A 20,142-nucleotide genomic window follows, 5' to 3' on the forward strand; every position below is an offset into this window, starting at 1 on the left:
CGTTTTCCCACCAAATCCCGGCCAATTCAAATAACAAAATAGAAACCGGCGTTTCATATCCACCCGAAGCATATTCCCTGGCTCTCTCCTTACATCCGCCGCTCTAGTTCCGTACTGGCCACATTGTATGGCCACTGGTGGTGGAGCTGGTCGATCATGGACGCCGGCGCCATCGCCGGCCGCCCCCCACCGTCGATCGCGCCACGCCTTTCCAGCATCAGACGGCTGGTGTGCTGGTGCCACATGCGCATGAATCTCCGCCACCTCAGCATCTCCGCCAGCGCCACGTCGGTGCCAGGCTGGCGCAGCCGGACCGAGTCGGCCCGGCGGGCGCGCGGCCGGGCCGGGATGTGCTGCGCGAATATGTTGGCAGATGGGCAGGATCGCTCCACGCTGGCGCCGCCGTCGCCGCCGCGGCCGTAGATGGGTATGACGTCAGCGTCCGAGACGGCGCCCTTGCAGACCGGGCACTCGTCGTTGTGGGAGTGGACGTGGAGCCACTGGTAGAGGCAGGGCCAGCAAAAGAGGTGGCCGCAGCTCGTCACCACCGGCTCGCTCGCCACATCGAAGCAAACGTTGCAATCGAAGAAGAACTCCTTCCCGGATCCGGATCGCTGCTGCTGTTGCTCTTGATCGTCGCAGAGTAGCTTGGCCTGGCTTTGATCTTCATCCTGCTGCTGCTGCTGGTGCTGCTGGGGATTCAAATCCAGCGAAGAAGCTGACGCGCTGTTCTTCTTCCTCGGGAGATATTGAGACTTTGAGGACGATGACTGTGGAGCTTCAGTGGCAGCCACCGCCGCCACTGCTGCTGCCGGTGTCGCTCTGCCGCTTGAATTCAATCTGGTGGTCGTAGCAGCGCTGCTGCTCCTGGCGCCCCACCAATCGTGCTCGTGATCTCGATCGCCATCTTCTTGAGGGTGCTGCTCTTCTCCCTCGAGCAATGCCGCTTCCAGCTCGTCGTCTTCCTCGCGGAGAAAGTGATCGTGGAGGAGCGGCGAGAGATCCAGGTCGAGCTCCTGCCCAGAGTCAACGTCGGAGAAATCCATCCCCCAGAAGGGCGAGTGGTGTTCGTGGTGGTAGTCGTGGTAGTGGTACGGGTTGCTAAAGTCGATCTCCCCTGGCGATGGCGGGCTGGGGCTGGGCGGATACTCGAGGAAGAACCTCGTCCAGATCGGCTGTGGCGTCGGCAGAGGCTGGAAGTTAAACATGCCGTGGCCCATGAGCTCCGATCGCGATGGCTGCCACAGTGGATATGGCGGCGTCGCGGCCGGATGCACGGCTGCTGGGGGCGGCGCTAGGTGGAGATTGAGATCCAGCGAGTCCATGGCGGCGAAATGCGGCAATCCATCGCGTCCTCGGTAGTAGTGTGGGTGATGATCCTGCAAGAAGATCGGATTGGAGCTACTGGATAGGAAATTTACGGAGCTTACCATCAAGAAATCTTGGCGCTTCGCTTACGAGAACCCTAGTGTCGCGCTTGCGAGAGATTCTTTACCAGAATGGAGGCCGACTGCCGCCGCCGCCGCTCAATCTTCCAAACAGGAGCTTTGCCGAGAGGAATGCCGCGCCTGCGTAGAGCCCCCAAACGAAGAGCGAGAATGTGAGCTTGGCGGTCACGTACACGGCGCCCGCGGCGATCCCCGACGCGACCGTCGCGACGAGCTTGTTCCACAGTAGCAGGCCCATTCTGGCCGCAAAATCCCCCAGGCCTCGATCATCTCCCGCTCCTCTCAGGAAGAAGAACTAAGAACCCTAATTCATCGCTCGCGCAAGAGCTGCCCCAAAGCGCTCGTGTCCCTTCGTGGCGTGTCCAACAACGGCCCCGATATGTTTGAAACCGACGACTGTGATTGACCTAGGGTTCTTGCGATGCCCGGGCTCCGCGATGGCGCTGCCAGACACTCTAATCTCCTGCAATGCGCTCCTCGCCCAGTCCGCGCAATCGGGCAACGCGCGCCTATCCAAGAAAATCTTCGATTCGATGCCGTATTGGAGCCTGCTGTCCTTCACCCCGTTGATCAACGCACTCGCGCAGGACGGCCAGATCGATCTCGCCAAGGCGCTGTTCGATGGAATGCCGGAGAGGAATCTCATCATCTGGACATCCATGACCGCGGCATTTGCTCGGAATGGGCATCTGGATCAAGCGGAGGAGCTCTTTGCCACAGCTCCACTGCGCGATATGATCTATTTCTCCACGCTGATAGAGGTGTACGGGCATCACGGCCAGATCTCTAGGGCGAAGCGCGTCTTCGACGAGATGCCCGAGAGGGATCTTATCGCGTGGTCGCTAATGCTGGCGGTATATACCCAAAATGGGCTTCTTGCTCTAGCGAGGGGTCTGTTTGAACAGATGCCCGCCAGGGACATGGTGGCGTGGACGTCCATGCTGGCGGGCTACTGCCACGACGACAACCTGGTAAGAGCAAAGTTAATCTTTGATCGGATGCCCCAGCGCAACCTGGTAGCGTGGACGCTCCTCATTGCTGCAAATGCCCACCATGGTGACTCCAACGTGGCAAAGCGGCTGTTTGATCAGATGCCGGAGCAAAACGTGGTGGCGTGGAACGCCCTGCTGGCGGCCAACGTGGCAGCCGACTGCGCCGACGAGGCCGAGAGGCTCTTCCGCGCGATGCCACATCACAGCCTCAGCTCGTTCAACGCCATGCTGGCGTGCCACGCACACAGCGGCTTGCCCAACGCGGCACTGCGGCTGTTCAACTCGATGCCAGAGCACGATGTTATCTCGTACACGTCACTGCTGACGGCATATGCCAATGTTGGGCATTTGGATCAGGCGCAGAGAATATTCGACAGGATGGAGTGGCGGAGCTTGACGACGTGGAGTTCCATGTTGACCGCATATGCCACGTCCGGGCATCTGGAGGAGGCTGTCCAGTTATTTAATGAAATGCCGCAGACGATACTGCCAGCTTGGAACACGATTCTGAGTGTGTATGCCAAGTGGCGCCAACTCGACCAGGCAACACAGACGTTCCATTCCATGCCGGAGAGGGACGCTACGACGTGGGCGTTAATGCTGGGAGCAATTGCCCAGGCCGGGCATCTTGACGTGGCGGAGAAGCTGCTGAGTCGGATGCCACATCAACACCTAGTTGGCCGCTCCGTGCTCCTGGCAGCGTTTGCTCACAACAGGGAGCTTTACGAGTCGAAGCTACTCTTTGACGAGATCAAGCTGGCGGAGCAAAAGATCGACCATGTTTGCTTCCTTTCGATCCTGGCGGCTTGCACTCACCACGGCAAAGTTCGCGATGGAAGATCGTATTTCCTGTCCATGGTTGGAGACTTTGAATTGAGAGCCACCAAGCAGCATTACTGCTGCCTTCTCGATCTGCTGGGACGAGCTGGATACCTGACTGATGCCAGTGATTTGATCCAAAGCATGCCTTTTGAGGCCGACGTTGTGGACTGGAGCTGCTTCCTTGGAGCTTGCTCGAGTCACAACAGCGTGGAGTTTGGGAGGGAGGCCGCGGCTCTGGCACTGGAAAAGGATCCCAAGAACGTAGCGGCCTACATCCTCCTCTCGAACATTAACCAGCAGCAGCAGAGAACTCCTGTAGCTCCTGTTCCTGGATTACGCATCACTCCTCGACGCAAATCATGACATCCCTCGCTTGGAAGCAAAGCTCGAGCTGGTTTTTTCTTGAGAAAAGCTCTCGAGAAACCTCAGTTGTGGAAGAGGAGGTTCATGGAACTCTTGAGAGCCACTTTACTGGTTTTGGTTCTAGTGAGCTTCGAGTTTGGCTTGGAGATATCTTCGGCGTCTCCCTCACAGGTACAACAGAGAGTATTTGATAGTTTTTCCAGCTTTTCGTTTCTCTTTGCAGAGCTACATTGTGTACCTTGGAAGCAGTCCTGAAACTGTAGACAAACAGAAGCTTGTTGCTTCCCACCAAGAAATTTTGCGGCCCGTCTTCCAGAGGTGAAATGTTTTTTCTTCACACGAGACAAGATTTCCTAAGCTTGTGTTGGATTCCAGTCTCCGGGCTGCCCAAAGGGCCATCTTCTACAGCTACACTCATGGCTTCAATGGATTTGCTGCTAAGTTACGCCCGGAGCAAGCTGCCGACATTTCAAGTACGTTTCTCTCTTTTTGCTCCTGAGCTGAAATCCTGCTGCCGCTCGCTAGGAATTCCTGGAGTTTTGTCCGTTTTTCCGAACAAGGAAAACTACCTACACACAACTCATAGCTGGGACTTCATGCAACTAGAGTCACAGGGTGGTGAGATTCCAGCGTCTTCTTTGTGGAGCAGATCCAACTTCGGCAAAGATGTGATCATTGGATCTCTTGACACAGGTATGGCAATAACGAGGAAGACTATAGAGATTTAAGTTCTTTTCTTGAAGGAATTTGGCCCGAGTCAGAAAGTTTAAACGACGAGAGCTTCGATGCCGTGCCAAGCAAATGGAAAGGGAAGTGTGTAAGTGGCACAGCGTTCAACACATCTCACTGCAACAGGTTAATTTACAAAAGATCACGAAGAAAAAAAGAGCTAACAGCTGGTTTCTTCAGGAAGTTGATCGGTGCCAGGTACTACATCAAAGGCTTCGAGCTGGAAAATGGTCCTCTCAACGTGAACTCGACTGGGGACTTCAAATCTCCACGAGACAAAAAAGGCCACGGGACTCACACTTCCTCCATAGCTGGAGGCCGCTTCGTCCCGCAAGCAAGCTTCCTGGGCCTCGGCAATGGGACAGCCAAAGGAGGAGCGCCACTCGCGAGGCTTGCCGTCTATAAAGTCTGCTGGCAGAAGGAAGCGACTGGTACTCTCTGCTACGATGCTGATATTCTCGCTGCGATGGACGACGCAATCCAGGATGGCGTCGACATTCTCACTCTCTCGCTCGGCGGCTCGCAGCCTCTCTCGCAGCTCTTTCAGGACGCCATATCCATCGGTGCATATCACGCTGTCCAGAAGGGAATCCCTGTCGTTTGCTCGGCTGGAAACGGGGGGCCAGCCTTCGGAAGCGTTGTCAACGTAGCACCTTGGGTCCTTACTGTTGCTGCCAGCAGCACTGACCGGGACTTTTGCTCCACGGTTGTTCTCGGCGACAACTCGACGTTCCGAGTAATCTGTTTTGCTACCATGCCATCTTTTGCTCATGCGTCTCTTATGTGTCTCGAAGGGAAGCAGTATGTCCGAGTTTAAGCTTGAGGATGGAGCTCACCAGTATCCTCTCATCTCCGGTGGTGCCATCCCGGCTTCCTCCTCCAATGCCTCCGACAGGCAAGTCTAAAGAACTTTTGCATCTCCACTTAAGCATGCTTGCCTCTCGTCACCAGCCTCTTGTGCAATGCGGGCTCGCTGGATCCGGAGAAGGCCAAAGGGAAGATCGTCGTTTGCTTGCGCGGCTCGGGCAGCCAACTCTTCAAAGGACAAGTCGTGCAGCTTGCTGGAGGCGTTGGGATGATCCTGGCGAATTCTCCGTCGGATGGGAGCCAAACGCAGGCTACTTTTCACGTCCTTCCAGCAACCAACGTCAACTCGGAAGCTGCCGCAGCCATCTTTGCATACTTGAATGCGTCAAGGTGCGTCCTCGAGATGCTCTTGAAAGGCTAAAGTTCTAGACATGCTTTTGTAGCTCGCCGACTGCAACTCTCACAGCTTCCACTACTGTCACCGGCATCAAACCGGCTCCAACTATGGCTCCCTTCTCGTCCCGCGGGCCCAACATGCTCATCCCCGACATCCTAAAGGTCGCTATCCATTTTTTCTTGCTCAAGTCATGATCAATTTCTAAAATGCAGCCGGACGTCACTGCTCCTGGTGTAAACATCCTGGCATCGTTTTCCGAGGCAGCATCTCCCATAACCAACAACAGCACTCGAGCTCTCAAGTTCTTCGTAGCCTCTGGGACGTCCATGGCCTGTCCTCACGTCTCTGGCGTCGCGTCCATGCTCAAAGCTTTGTATCCCGAGTGGAGTCCAGCTGCGATCATGTCAGCTATAGTCACTACCGGTGAGAGTTTCTTGTTTCTTTGTATAGTACTGACTTAATCGCCTCGAAACAGCAAGATCTCGGGACAACCGCGAGCAGCTCATCCTCGCGGATGATTCTCAAGTCGCCGGTGCCTTCAACTTTGGCTCGGGTCACGTCGATCCCAACGCAGCAGCGGACCCCGGCTTGGTCTACGACGCTGCTCCCCAGGATTATCTTCTGCTGCTCTGCAGCCTCAAGTTCAACACCAGCACCGTCCGCAAAATCTCAGGCCAGGATAACTTCTCGTGTCCCGTCCACCAGGAACCAGTGAGCAACTTCAACTATCCATCGATCGGAATCGCCAGGCTCAACGCGAACAGCCTTGTGAGCGTGACGAGGACGCTCACCAGCGTCGCAAACTGCTCGTCAACTTACGAGGCGTTCGTGAGGCCGCCACCGGGAGTTTCAGTTTCCGTGTGGCCCTCGAGGCTCACATTCTCAGGCAGTGGACAAAAGCAGCAGTTCGCGGTGAGCTTCAAGCTCACGCAGCCATCTCCAGCGCTGCCAGGAGGCCGCGCTTGGGGATATATGGTGTGGAGCGATGGTAAGCACCAGGTACGAAGCTCCATCGCCATAGCAAGCACGGGAGCACTTATTAGTGATGCTTAATCGTGATTACTTTAAGAAAGGCTTAAGGGCAGCTCAGCATTCTCCAAATAGTTGATTGCGTATATTTTCTTTCAGCTCAGCATATTATTTTCTAAGTCGGTCTGTGATTGGGGTTTGGGACAAAGATTTCTTCTTTGACTTAGCTGCGTCGTCGTGTGTGTGAGGGCCTTCTCAAGCGCTCTCTCTCTTCTCTGTCGCGCTTAAGCTTGGTTTGTCTCAAAGATAAGATGATGTTCTTCTTTCTCTTCTTTGCGTTTGTTATCGCGGCTGCCCTGTTCTTGGTCCACAAGAAGCGCAAAGCAGACATCCCTCGCTGCTGCCCAGGAGATCTCTTCCTTCGCTATTAACATCGATGGTCTCGTCGAGGTGAGTTTTATGAGTCTTTACTCTTGATTCTCCGTTTCTCCCTTTCCTTTTTTTCTCTCGTTAACCGCAGGGGCAGTGTCGCAGCCTCGTACAGCCGGATGATAAAAAGGTGGTGGAGCTACAGGAGCTCCGGAAGCCCGAGCTGGGGCAATCCTTGAGCAGTAAGTCGATTCATTCATGTCGGATTGAAAGTTTGAGGGCTAACATTTTCCAGAGTCGAAGATCCAGTCCGTGGAGGAAGTACAGGGAGATACCGAGGCACCGGTTGTGGCAGCGGATCATTGCTACGATCGTCGACCTCTTGGTCGCCATGAGCCGGCGGATCTGAATCTTCTTCTCCGCGAGAATCTCCGCGAGAAAGAGATCATGGCGATGGAGGTGGTCAAGTGGCATCCACCTGACTCGGACAGCTCTTCACCTCGCGATACTCGCTGCGATCACGCATTTGATGACTATATAGTCATCGAGATACCGGAGCTCACGAGCAGCGATCTTCCTCTCGATGAAAACGAGCTCGAGACCATGACAGCAGTGGAGCATCGATCTGGCTTGAGTCTCGCAATGGAGAAGCAGCAGCAGCAGCAGCTTCGGCCGGAAGGAGGCGTCCATGGCGCATTCACCGAGGGTGGCGAGGCGGAGCTCACCTTGGTTTGCACACGCATACTACCGGGAGACGATACTCTGGAGCTGGAGTTTTCAGCAAAGTCTCCAACGCTCTCCCAGGCGAATCAAAGCCTTCCTCAGGTGCTACGACTCTTTCTTTCCAGATTGTGGAGTTTTGAACTTGTTTTTGCAGGGAGCTACTTTAATGGTGTGGGACGAGCAAGGTCCAGCTTGTCTCGACGGTGGAGCCTCTCTTCCAATACCATGGGTAAGTTCATTGATCATTTCAACAAGAGTTCCAAACGTTAAACTTCTTTGTTTTCTTTGTTTGGCAGCCACTTTTGTCCAAAGAAGTGGATTCTCCGGCTACATCTCTACTGCCTGGGGACTTTGCGCAGCACGATCAGAGTGTTGGTAATGCGCCTCTGGAAGTTCGAGGTTTTAGTGGCGATGCATCTCTTCGCTGCTATCTTCAACAGTGGTGGTAAGTTAATCACGTAGCGTAGTCGGATTTAAGAAACTTAATTCGTCGTGTGTGCAGGGTCAGGAGTTCTCTGTACATGCAGGGTGTCACTGGCAACAGCGCATATTCGCATGAGAAAGAAATATAGATCCACAGGTAAAAGTTTTGGAAACAAGTTAGTATGTCTAACTTCCAGTGTTACTAGGCCTCCTTTCGTTCTACCCAAGCTTTAGGACACAAGCAAGTTACGGTCTTCCCAGAGAAGCAATGTTACGTTGCAGCATCCTCAGGCTGGCGCGCGAGAATTCTCTTCACTGCTCGCTTCCCATGCTCCGAGTCTCCATGGATAGCGCACGCGTCTAGGAAGCTCGTCCAGAGAACGACGAGAGGGTCATCACCACTGCCACCGCTACTTCGGGATGATGAAAGCTCCTGCCTCCTGTTTCTAAGTTTGACGGCCACCATCTCCTCGGCCTCCTCCAGAAATCCAGCCCGGCTCGTGCTCAAGGAGCTCAACACGTAGCAGGCGCATGACTCAGAGTGGAGAGAAAAAGTCACCGAGTCCGGATCAATGCCCCACAGCTGCATGCACTCGAGCACTCGACCGAGTTCGCTAGATCTTTCAGTCAACGCCGTCGCCAGTCCGTTCCAAGCCAGCAAGCTTTTTTCTTGCGGCACTAGCGTCAGGAACGTTTCCACTGCGGCGCTTTCCACACTTTTCAAACAGGTTGATGCCGGCTGCTGCGACTTCTGCTCCAAATCCTGCCCTCGGAGAAAACATGTTGGCCAAGCTCGAGCTCCGAGTTGGCGGTGCATGCATTCAGGACCGCAACGAATGTGAGGCTGTCGGGAGCAACTTTGGAGTCTTTCATCCGCTGGAACAAGTCGAAAACTCTCTGGAACTCGCCATAGTGCGACAGGGCCGAGATCATCGTAGTCCAAGACACCACATCGGGCTGCTGTATCGTGCCAAAAGTCATCACCGCGTCCTCGAGGCTTCCACATTCCGAGTACATGTGAACGAAGGCTGTCGCGACGAGAAGAGCCAGGCTGCTGCTATTCTCCCTGGCAAGTTGATGGAGGAGCCTTCCATGGCTTAGATCCTCTCGGCTCTGCTTGCAAACGCCGAGGATAGTGACGAAGGTATACTTGTCAGGTCTGGAGTCGCCAGCAGCATATCTCGGAACAGGCACCGGCATTCTCTGCTTTCTCCGACTTGACCACAGGCCGACAGGATGGACAACGTTGCGAGTCCACATCCTAGAGAAGACCTCACAGGCCTTTCCCAGCTTGGCATGGACGCTCAGAGCGGCATTTCCAACCACGAGCTCTCTCGATCATGTCCAAGTTCGACGCAGCGCCGGTATACCCGCATCCCGCTCTTGAGTTCATCAGTTCAAGTTCCACTTTCGAGCAAGCAGGCAGCACGGCAGGCATTGTCACCTTGTTTGGAGCTTCATCCTGGAGCTGCATGAGTTGGAAGTACTGCAGCGCTTCTCCAAAGAAACCCGTGCTGCCTGTAGGCGGAGACCATGGCAGTGTAGGCGGAGACCATGGCAGTCCAGCAAACAACGTTGTGTTCCCCAAGGCTGAGTGTGGACCTCCTACACCGGTGCCAGGTGCTCTACCACTGAGCTACCTGCCCTGGTTGTGTGTATGTTCAGCTTAATTCTAACACTCCCCCCTAAGTTGAATACGCCACACATCCTTGCCAGTTCATGCTTACCACACACCATCCAACCATAGCTCCAATACCATGTTGGAAAATGGATTTGGACAGGCCAAGGATTGAACCCAGGACCTCCTACACCGGTGCCACTGAGCTACCTGCCCTGGTTATGTGCATGTTCAGCTTAGTTCTAACACGTGCCTCCTCCAGCCTTCCGCACTTGCTGTAAGTGTTGAGCAGCGCAGTGTCTACAAACGTATATCGAGCGTAATTGCGCTGGATTATATGGCCGTGGAGTTCCTCCACAACCGGTCGAGCTTCTAAATTGGCTGCTACGTCGAGAAGAGCAAAGAAGGTACTCTGTCAGACATCACACCTTGGGGCATACAGCTGTAGAGAACAAGAGCTTTTGTCGACGGCTAAGTGCTGCTAACCTCGAGTTCCAAGTCGCCGGACTTTGCTGGAAGGCGCTGCTGCTAAATACTGTGGCTGAGGCTTCTAGGTTTCCACACTTGCCATACATTACCATGATGGCAGCGGCTAGCTCTTCCTCGTCGCCAAGCTCTACAACACAAACATGGATCAGTTTGCTTTGGAGAAAGAACTTTGGATTTGAACAAACCTTGAGCATTGCTAGCAACGTAATCTTGTCCGTTAGAAAACCTTGGAGCTGCATTTGTTGGAACAAGTTGATAGCTTGCAAAATAGGCTCCGATGATAGTGTTCCAGGAAACTAGATCCCTGCTGCAAACACTCGGACTGCCTCTTCCAAGCTCCCAGACCTCGAGTACATGCTCATGACAGCGTTCATGAGGCTGGTGAGGCCTCCAAGTCCCAGTTCTCGAGCGTGATCCTGCCAAAGCCGAGGAAAGAAGACCGATCCAAGGTGTCGACAACCGTTAGCAGAGTCACTCTATCCGGCTTGATTCCCTCCAACTGCATTGTCGTTGCACTGTGTCCTTGAGGATGTTGGTCTCTTCGCATTTCTTTCAAAAGAAAAAACAAAACTCCAGCGAGTGATCATCCAAGTGTTCTAACGCATCCTGCGGGTTGAACATATCCAGCTTTCCATGGAGGGGTAACCAGCACAGCTCAAGTAGATTGCAATCGAAGTAGTTCTTGGGGCAATTGCTAACCTGTATGGAGATGACGGATGTGCCACAAAAATGAGGTAGATATGTTGAGTACCTCTTGTAATGGGATCCTGGATATCTTTATTTCTAGAGGACTCTTCATGATCGCTTTCTGGCTTCACCTGGCTATCTTCAAATTTTTCAATCCTCCTCTGAAATGTTGGTTGTCTTCTTTTTATTGTCATCGTTTCTGATCAATTGTTGCCTTTGTAGATTGATAGATGGGGCATTGGACTTGACAGCAGTGGTGAAAAAACATAATTGGTGGCAGCAAATCTCTTGCATGTGGTTTGATCATTCATCTGGAGAGGGAGTTTGGCTTTGGTAAGTTGATATCTAGGGGTAGCCTCCTATCCACATTGTTCATCCAGAACCGTTTTATCTTTGGGAGTGTCGGGAGCTCTCTTTGGTCTAAAAGCTCATACATCTATTCCAACAAGGCACCTTTTGCTTTAAAGTAAATTTCGTGGTGTGTCAAGCATAAAGCTTCTATTTTTTTCTTTGTTTTCTTTTTGCAAATTGCAGTGTTGATCATCATCAACATCAACTTGGGGCACCTTGCCTCACATCAACAGCTTCGCTCACATTGGAGGATTTGTCTCCTGGTTTTTGCTCAGTTTTGTGTAATTCCATTTGGATGGGTTGGCATCAAAGCCACGTTGGGATCCTAGGCGACCAGTCCTCCTGTCAAGTCGAAACAAAAGATCGTGCTTCTCATTGCTGCCATGCTTCTTTTATCATATCTTGCTCCTTTGAGTGATCCGCTGTGCTTGTGAATAACCCTCTCCAGGTACGACCTCCATTGCTCTTGTACAATGGAGTTGGCGTGAACAAGAAATGTAGCTGGTGTCACTGTAACATTTGAATGTGAAGTATGTTTACCTTTCTCTTGTTTTGTTTCTATTTTCTATTTTCTCCACATTTCTCAGAAACCGTCATTGTCCTCATCGTTTCTCTTGCATCATTCCTTTTATCTCACAAATTCTTTTGTTTTGAATGGATCGATGTAGCAGAAGGCTACTTATGAGAGTAGTCTGCAAATATAGAAACTAATATCTGTAAAAATTCGTTTGAGAGAAAGTTTAAGTCGCATCTGTAAACAGTAAAAACCTTGAACGTCAGGTTGTACCATCTCCATGGGACAGGCTTAATTGATTGAAAATTATTGTGGCTGTAGCATGATTCTTCCAACAAGGTGAACTCTTTCCAACGTGTTTGATTGAGCCATGGATGACAGCTGTCATAAGTAGAGCTAATTTACTTCACATTTTGCATTTCTACCTCAAGGAGTGTTTTGTCTCACGGACTACCTTCTGGTGCCATCCAAGCTCCATCTACCCCAGCAATGCCCCGTGCACGAGTTCCAGTTTATCATGACCAGAGAGGAGCTGCTCAAGATGTTTAGAGACATATTTCAGATCAAGAATGGAGATCACAACAGACTTTTCAAAAATTGGAAGAAACATGCCACTATATATAGGATGGAAGATATTTTGAACGAGAAAATTCTGCCTGTCGCGTGCCCCCTGTGGGAACTAGTGCAAATTTGGCATTTGCAAGCATGAGAAGAACAAGAACATTGCAATGGGCCATCTATGGTGATAGTAGGCTTGATATCATTGCCCATGCTTACCTTTTTCTTTAATGTAAAAGCATTTTGCATTTAATTTAAAGTGAAGAATATGTGGGAGTTACTACTTATAAAGTTAAGTTTATACCGGTCATTTATTTATGTATAATAATTTAAAGACATAAGTAGTGTCATTAAAAAATATTCCGTTAATTAATATTAACTAATTATATTTAAAAGTAAATTAAAATAACAAGAAAGAAAAACATAGGAAAAAAGTGCACGCAAATAATTCTAGGTTACGAGCTCGCCAGGGTTGCGATGGCAAAGCGGAAATCGTCCTTTGAGGTAACTGCGAGCTCCATGACACGGACCGATTTCGAAATCTCGAACCCCTTTGTGAATGTGTGTGCCGGTACTGTGGACAAGTTCGAGACAGAGGCGCCGTGCGAGGAAGACGCGAGCGGTAAGGTGACGCGCGTCAACGGGGTAGACAAGCAGCTTCTCGACTACTTTCTTCTGGAGCATCTCCTTCCCGCTATGCAGAAGGCGGCTAGATGCTACCGATCCAGTGAGAGGAAGTTAGCTGCGTCCTTCTTCCCCCTCTTCACTCACCTTGCCCCACTAGCGGGAGATGCAGGGCTTCTCAAGCAGCGCGAGGGGGATCATGTCCCGAGTGACGAAGCTATGAGCGGCTTGGCAGCTCTAGATGCCTCGGCTCTACAAAATGCTTCTGGATCGTCTCGGATCACAGCTGATAGCTCTGACGGGAACAGTCGACGTTACATTGACTTTGTTCATGAGGATGGTGACGATTTGGGGCCCTGGCAGGCGGTCGACTTTCGTGGCTATGGCCATGGGTTTCCTGAGACTGGCGGGTACCGGGATATCGGCAAGACGTTCACGCTGCTTATCACGGATTTCAAGCAAAAGAACTTCGTGTGGGATCCAGAGACGGCGGAACAGTCGGCATTTTACCAGCTAGCGGAGTATGCTTCTCGCGCAGCTATCGCCAACCTCAACATTCACAGGTACAAGCCTGTGCATATGCTTATCCTCGCAGATGGTGATTGGGCTTGCGCGGTGCTGCATCCCAAAGCCTCCGTCCAAGTCGAGAAGGGTGCCATCGACCCTGAAAGCTTTGACATGTATCTCGAGGGCATCAAGGAGAAGTGGTGCCAAGAGAACCCGGGCGGTGTATACCAAGCTCCAAGTGAGGCCCAGAAGCAAGAATGGCTGGCTGAGCAGAATGACAGGCTCGCTTATACCGAGCAGAAGATGAAGAAGCTGCGGATGGCTGGAAGCATTCCTGACAGCAAGTCGCTTCTGGTTGGCACCATCGTGTACAATGCTTTGTCCCTGACCTGGACCAAGTTCCCGATCGCTACCTTGGGGACCACATTTGTGCCCATGGATTACGTTCTCGTCTCGGGGTTGATGAGAGTCTTGTTTGGAGACAGGGTGTGTTCTTGGACAAAAGAGACTTTGCAAGCTCTTGCAGAGGCTCGAGACAAGGAACTGCATGCCCTGCGTGTTAAGGTTTTGTGAGAAGGATGGCTCTCAAGAAATTTGAATCTTAATTATATATGTAGGGAATATATTTAAAATATTTCGGTATATTATAGGATATTTCTTAATTTAACAGCTAAACTAATTTAGTGTTTAATATTAATTATCTTGGTGGTTCTAATTATGCTAACATGACTAATCTTAACATCATACACACACTTTCTTTATATAATGTCCAAGTGTACAATTATATGCAATATATTATTAGTGTAATGAGATTTTGGTAGCCATTAGAGTTTTTATTTGGATCACTCACTCTTATATATAAGTTAAGATTTCTTAGGCTAATCAAATATACACATTTTACATTCCACTTCCATATTTCATTTACATTAGTGGATGTGAGGGGCACCTTTGATTGTCCATGAGGAGTATTTCATGCTTTTGGTTTAGATTTAACTTCTATGTTGTTTATATTTCTCTTTATATATATATATATATATATATATATATATATATATATATATATAGTTTTTCAATTTCTTTTCTTTTGCTCTTTTTTCTTTTTGTTCATCTTCATAGTAGAGTAATAGCTTTTTCCTTTGACTTTAAAGGAGCAGTTGGTGCAATTGCTTAATACTATGTAATTACAATTGAATAATCAAACTTAGTTGATAGTAATATTCATAATGTGTGATGTAGCTTTTTTTATTCTTATTGCAAATTATTGCATCTGACTAGAGGCTGGAGTTGATATATACAATAAATTTGAACACTTTATAGTGATTGCTACTTAAGAATGCAATCCAATGCTAATAATTTTGTGTAGTTATGCATCAAGGTTTCAAGAGTGACAATGCTTGGGCTGTTTGCTCAAGCTCTTAGTAGTAGATGGCATTAGGGCACATTGAACAATCCCTTAAAAGATTTATATCTTGAAAATATAAATTATCTCTCTCACTATTTTATTTTTGGTTCACTTATATTTTTATTTCACTTTTCTGCCAAGCCTAAATAAATAAAAACATCATATACATACTTTCAATTTGATTAGCAATGTAAAATTTAAATTTTGATATATAAGTTTACATTGGTGATGTTATGCAAATGCTATTCTTACAATGATGCTTAATGTTTGCGCAAATTTCCCATATGTTTCCAAGGGATTAGTCATTTCATATGTACAATTTCTAGAAAATTAACTTGCTAAATGTTATGTCAAATCTTGTAAACTTCTATACCTCAACTTATTACAACATTACAATGGTACAATGGTTTGAACACAACTACTCGTGTGAATTAAAGCCTTCTTTCAGATATCTTTAAGTATGCATTTGGGCATGTTAATTGTGATGATGCTTTTTAGCAATTGTATTGTCTTTGTTATTGTTTATTTCCTATAGTGCACATGGTTTTCACCCTTTACCCTAGGATGGTTTACCATAGGATAATTATGGAACAAAACTTTAACCCTCTTTTTGGCTATATACCACATGCCAAGGGCAGTGGAGTAGAACCCAAGTTTCAAGGCATTAAGCCATTGAACAAAAGGACAAAACCAAACTCCCAAATATAGAGCCAAGGAATGAAAGAAGTAGAACATAAAATGACTCCCAAATATATAGCTCAAGGAGCTAAAAGATAGGAGCATGAAGTGACTTGGAATAGTCCTAAAACTTCTAACATCTTAATGTTATGACTAATATACAAAATGGAGCCAAACAGAGTTTGGTGCTATTTTAATATATAGGTGGTTAAATGTGAAGATATGGGTACTTCATTAGCTAACATGGCATGGAATTTAGATTTAGACCCAAGCTAAACACAAAACAAAGACAGGCATGCAAGTAGAAACTAAACTATACTTTAAATTGGTTAGCAATGCCCAATCCCTACTATACATTTAAAACCCCCCATAATCCCTTCATGTTTCTAAGAACACGCTTTGGGCTTTCACCTCAGTCCCAAGAGTTAGTCTCTGAGACAATCATGAAAATTTATTAAATATAGAATGGTGTTAATTTGGAAGTAGAAATAACACTGTTGTGTTCAAAATAATTTTTACATTTTGTAGATATGCCCAATTAGTAGATCTAGACACTTTTCATAAATACCCAATAAGACCAAACGAAACCAACATGTGAGATATGATAGCAAGGGTGTTTGACAGACATGGTAAATTATCATCTAGTGAATATTAAAGGACCAAACTAAATATTATAGGGGTTCCCAACATTAGCAAGTGCAATCTAACAAATGAATTTCTCTAACTAAGTCAAGTATGTTTAATTAATAACACTTAGGAATTATGTCCTTATGCTCATTTGGCTAAGTACACATGCAAAGACCAGTTTATCAACTAGCTTGGATGGAAACTAATAAAAGCATCTAGCAATACCGACCTCTTACCGTTGTGGCAGTAAGGAAAGAATATCTAAAAGGATATGCTGACAAGTAAGTTTCTATTGTGAATGACTGCAGGTATCGTAAGTTACTTGTCTGCTAATCCTTTCAGATACTCTTTCTTTATTACTACGGAATGTAAAAATTGTCCTGAACATAATAGTGTTAGTCTCATGTTCAAATTCACAATTTAGCACCATTTTATATTTAATAAGTTTCAAATTAATCCAAGAAACTAACTCCTAGTGGTATTAAGGATGGCTAAAAGTGAAAGCCCAAAGTGTGTGTTCGTTAGGGGGGGGGTTTTAAATGTATAGTAGGGAGAGTGGGTAGGTTAGGCATGGCCGACTAACCTGAGTCATAGTTTAGCTCTTGCTTGTATGCTTGTCATATTTGCTATATGATAGTTTACTATGTTTGTTAAACACCCTCGTTATCATGCCTTTTGTGTTAGTACCATTTGGTCTCAATTGCTATTTTTAGAAAATGTCTAAATTTGTTAATTTGGCATATCTACATAATGTAGAGATTGTTTTGAACACAATGGTGTTGGTCTTATGTCTAAATTCGCAATTCAAGCATCATTCCATATCTAGTAATTGTGACATTTGTCCTAAAGACTAACTTTTGGTATAAAGGATGACTAAGCGTGGAAGCCCAAAGCATGAATTCCTGGGGGGGGGGGGGATTAAGGGGTTCCAAATGCATAGTAGAGATAGTGGGTAAGGTAGGCATAGTTAAGCTTTTTATAGTTAATCACTATAGAATCAAGGGTGAAAGCCATTAACACTACATTTGGTATCAAAGGATGAGTCTCAACAAGTACTATCCAATGAGATTAAACAACTAGTCTCGTTACATATGCAAAAATGAAGATAATGATTCAAGTGGGTATACATTTGGGTGCTGAGACTTTGCATTCTTTCTTTGGGTTCGAAATTTGGTTACCTTTTTGTACCATATTATATAAGCTTGCACTTGGGCTCATAAAATAGACTGAAATGTTTCATTTGCATGAGTTTGTGCTTGGGCTCATGTGTGAAGCATATTAGGTTACATTTTGAATTGACAGAATTAATATTAGTTTATCGATGGTTACCATGAGTGGTTCTATGTACCGTGAATAAAAGTAAACCTTCCTTGGGTTTGCTATGAGTGGCGAATAAGCTGGTATATAGTTGTTTAGCATGGCACTTGTGAATTCTTCCTAGGCATGATTATAGGTGGATTAATCAAGATTGTACGGATTAATCTATTGGTTTAAGTAGTCATTATTGCGCTCTTTTATAAATTTTTCTTAGATTTGATTGAAGGCAATGTGAATAGAAATTTAAGGTTTAGTTAAGTTGAGACCAAAAAGAGAATTATCAAGGACGAAGGATCAAACATTTAAATCATCTTTTTTTCCTTAAAAAAATGATTTGTAATAAAGTGTTAACTCATTGCTTGTATTTATATTATGCAATCAAGAGTTCCTATCTTGATGCATGTTGGTTATAATAATCTTACAAATGGTGAGTTATAGGATGGATAACAGTGAAGCATTAAACCATTTTTTCTAGGCTTGCTATTAAAAACTTGGGTTACAATGCTTAATTCTTTTCCAGGAAACTTTACTATTGTTTCTTAAGTAATTTGGTGTAAAATTAGTTTTGAGTTTGGTCAGAAAGAGTGTGGCATAAGTTTGTCTATGTTGTGAACAAAATTGGTGGTGTTCAATATTGTAAATATTTATTAGTGAGGTGTGGCATTTATATTGTTTTTTGTTGAATAGAGTTAACATTTGACACATATAAACTTTTAAAGTAATAATATAGACTAATTCATGGTGTTACTTGATTGATAATCCACTCATTGTGATTTCCATATCATATCTATATGATCAGGAGCAATGTGCTTACAAAGTTGCTTACTTAAACAATAATCAACCCCAAAGTGGTTGATAGTGAAGCTAATCTACTTATAAGAAGTAGCATGGTAGTCACTTTAACTAAATTTTCTAAATGATCCATTTCATGCTAAGCTTAGGTTGGTATTTTTAGTTTCTTGAAAATTTTCTTATTAGTTGTTGGAAAAGGTTATGGCATTTATTTGCTATAACTTGTTGGAAATCTATTAGCACTTAGAGTAGATTGTTGGATGGAGAAGATGTGAAGTTAAGGCATTAACATTGCTAACACTGAAGGTGATATTGTTGTTTCGAGTGATAAGGAATTTTCCTTAGACCATAATTTTTCATGTCATTTTTCTTTTTAGTATTTTTGCTTCATACTAGATCTTGAAAGTGATTGAAGAAAAATGTTAGGGCAATGTGGATATTTGAAAATATGGCTTTTATAATTGAGTTTTAGATGTTCATTTTGCATTATATGGATGTTAGTGTTTGATTCATAAATATAAACATGATGTTTGATGCTTAGACATACTGATTGGTTATGAGAATTAGTGTTGAGGTGAATCTTTATGAAATTGTAGATAGGAAGAAGTTGGTTGAGTCATAAGAATTTATATTCATTTTTTTTCTAGAATGGAAATTTTCCACAAATTTTTTTAGGTTTTTCCAATAGTTGATCTATTAATCACTTTGTTTGAAAACCATTCCATTTTCAAAAACCATTACAAACTAATGAAAGGGTTTAAGTTAACTTCAATTAGCTTAGACTTTAGTATGTAGTTTGTATAATGCAACCTAAAAGAGATGTTGACGTTTGGGCCTAAAACAATTAAGTTGGATAGAGTCTAGAGTTGGCATAAAAAAGTGGTTACTACACTTTTCGAGAAAGATGACCTTTGTACCTTTCTTTTGTAGCGTTATGCTAAATGGCAAGTTGAACTTTATATTTCATTAAACTCTATAGTGAACTCTCATTGATTTTGACTTGTCTTGGTAACCTTGTGTTTTGGCTGAAGATAGTGATATCCAACTTAGTTGTTTGAGATTGAGGTGTTAGTATGCATACTATGAAGAGGTTGTGTACTATATGAATCCATCTTATAGTCTTTATTTTAATTTTGATTGAGTGTTCATTATGCATAACTAGCCTCTTCAAGGCATACTTAGAGTTATTGGCTAAATATGTTAGTGAGCTTATTGCAGTTTGATTAGATTCAAGTGCCCATTTAGTTTGTGCTTGTCTATGTTCTTATATCTAGTACTTAGGATATTACTTCATGTTGGACAAATATAACTTAATGGCATAAGTTTAGTGTTTTGGTTTTGTGAAATGCAAGTTGAAAAGTGATTGTTAGTTGTTTTACGACTAATGATTGTTTGTAGACTAATCCCTCACCAATCCGTTGATAATATATAATTACAGATAATATATCATCAAGGAGTGAATCACCACATCTAAGACTCAATGTAATCCAACACTATAGAGTAAATGTAATTAAATGATATCAATAAAGATGGAATCAATATGCCAATATGGAAAAACCATACAAACCCATAATACTATCCTCCACAACACCATTTGACCATACAAACCCATAATACTATCCTCCACAACACCATTTGATACCTACAATCACATTAAGGACACTTTCCCCCTCGTTAGGGAAGATCAACATCCTTATTGATGCATACTCTAGTCTTAACTATCACCAAGGAAACAACTTTAGAAAAAATTTACAGTGCTTACACTTTATATATGAACTTAAATAAGTTAAGAAGTAACCTCTTTGTCTAATGCAAATGCAACTTAAACACCTTTTTAGCCGTCACTAACAAAGAGATGACCAATGGAGTTAGCCACTCTTGTTGCTCTAGGTGTCACTCATGTTACAAAAGATCATATGCCTCTATTTATAGGTGG

The 20,142-nt window shown here is 45.8% G+C and overlaps 3 protein-coding genes across 4 annotated transcripts; 2 read left to right on the forward strand and 1 right to left on the reverse strand.

Annotated features, from left to right (window-relative positions):
• Window positions 1-2: 2 nt before the first annotated feature.
• On the reverse strand, window positions 3-1,767 carry LOC9654847. Its single transcript, XM_024669176.1, has 2 exons — window positions 1,431-1,767; window positions 3-1,379 (listed from the first exon to the last, which is right to left on the reverse strand). The coding sequence occupies exons 1-2, from the start codon at window positions 1,431-1,433 to the stop codon at window positions 90-92; spliced, it is 1,293 nt and encodes a 430-aa protein (XP_024524944.1). The 5' UTR covers window positions 1,434-1,767; the 3' UTR covers window positions 3-89.
• A 118-nt stretch (window positions 1,768-1,885) lies between these two features.
• LOC112344388 (pentatricopeptide repeat-containing protein At4g02750-like) lies at window positions 1,886-3,625 on the forward strand. The gene has a single exon (XM_024669033.1). The coding sequence runs from the start codon at window positions 1,886-1,888 to the stop codon at window positions 3,623-3,625; it is 1,740 nt and encodes a 579-aa protein (XP_024524801.1).
• Window positions 3,626-3,691: 66 nt separating this feature from the next.
• On the forward strand, window positions 3,692-6,661 carry LOC9654848 (subtilisin-like protease SBT5.3). 2 transcript variants are annotated; one of them, XM_024669173.1, is made up of 11 exons: window positions 3,692-3,796; window positions 3,849-3,943; window positions 4,001-4,098; window positions 4,151-4,318; window positions 4,369-4,480; window positions 4,535-5,090; window positions 5,149-5,249; window positions 5,306-5,551; window positions 5,605-5,719; window positions 5,771-5,981; window positions 6,034-6,661. In XM_024669173.1, the coding sequence occupies exons 1-11, from the start codon at window positions 3,710-3,712 to the stop codon at window positions 6,609-6,611; spliced, it is 2,367 nt and encodes a 788-aa protein (XP_024524941.1). In that variant the 5' UTR covers window positions 3,692-3,709; the 3' UTR covers window positions 6,612-6,661. The 2 variants fall into 2 exon arrangements, with proteins under 2 accessions (XP_024524941.1, XP_024524940.1); XM_024669172.1 differs by having other exon boundaries at window positions 4,369-5,090.
• Window positions 6,662-20,142: the final 13,481 nt, after the last annotated feature.

This window comes from Selaginella moellendorffii, unplaced genomic scaffold, assembly GCF_000143415.4.
Source record: "Selaginella moellendorffii unplaced genomic scaffold, v1.0 SELMOscaffold_4, whole genome shotgun sequence".
NCBI classification, from domain to species: domain Eukaryota; kingdom Viridiplantae; phylum Streptophyta; class Lycopodiopsida; order Selaginellales; family Selaginellaceae; genus Selaginella; species Selaginella moellendorffii.

Bases quoted from the DNA above. Each gene is read 5' to 3' on its own strand.
- LOC112344388 (XM_024669033.1), top strand. From the start codon at position 1,886: ATGGCGCTGCCAGACACTCTAATCTCCTGCAATGCGCTCCTCGCCCAG.
- LOC9654848 (XM_024669172.1), top strand. From the start codon at position 3,710: ATGGAACTCTTGAGAGCCACTTTACTGGTTTTGGTTCTAGTGAGCTTC. The intron at 3,944-4,000 runs GTGAAATGTTTT...GTTGGATTCCAG, and splicing joins TTGCGGCCCGTCTTCCAGAG to TCTCCGGGCTGCCCAAAGGG. The intron at 4,099-4,150 runs GTACGTTTCTCT...GCCGCTCGCTAG, and splicing joins GCAAGCTGCCGACATTTCAA to GAATTCCTGGAGTTTTGTCC.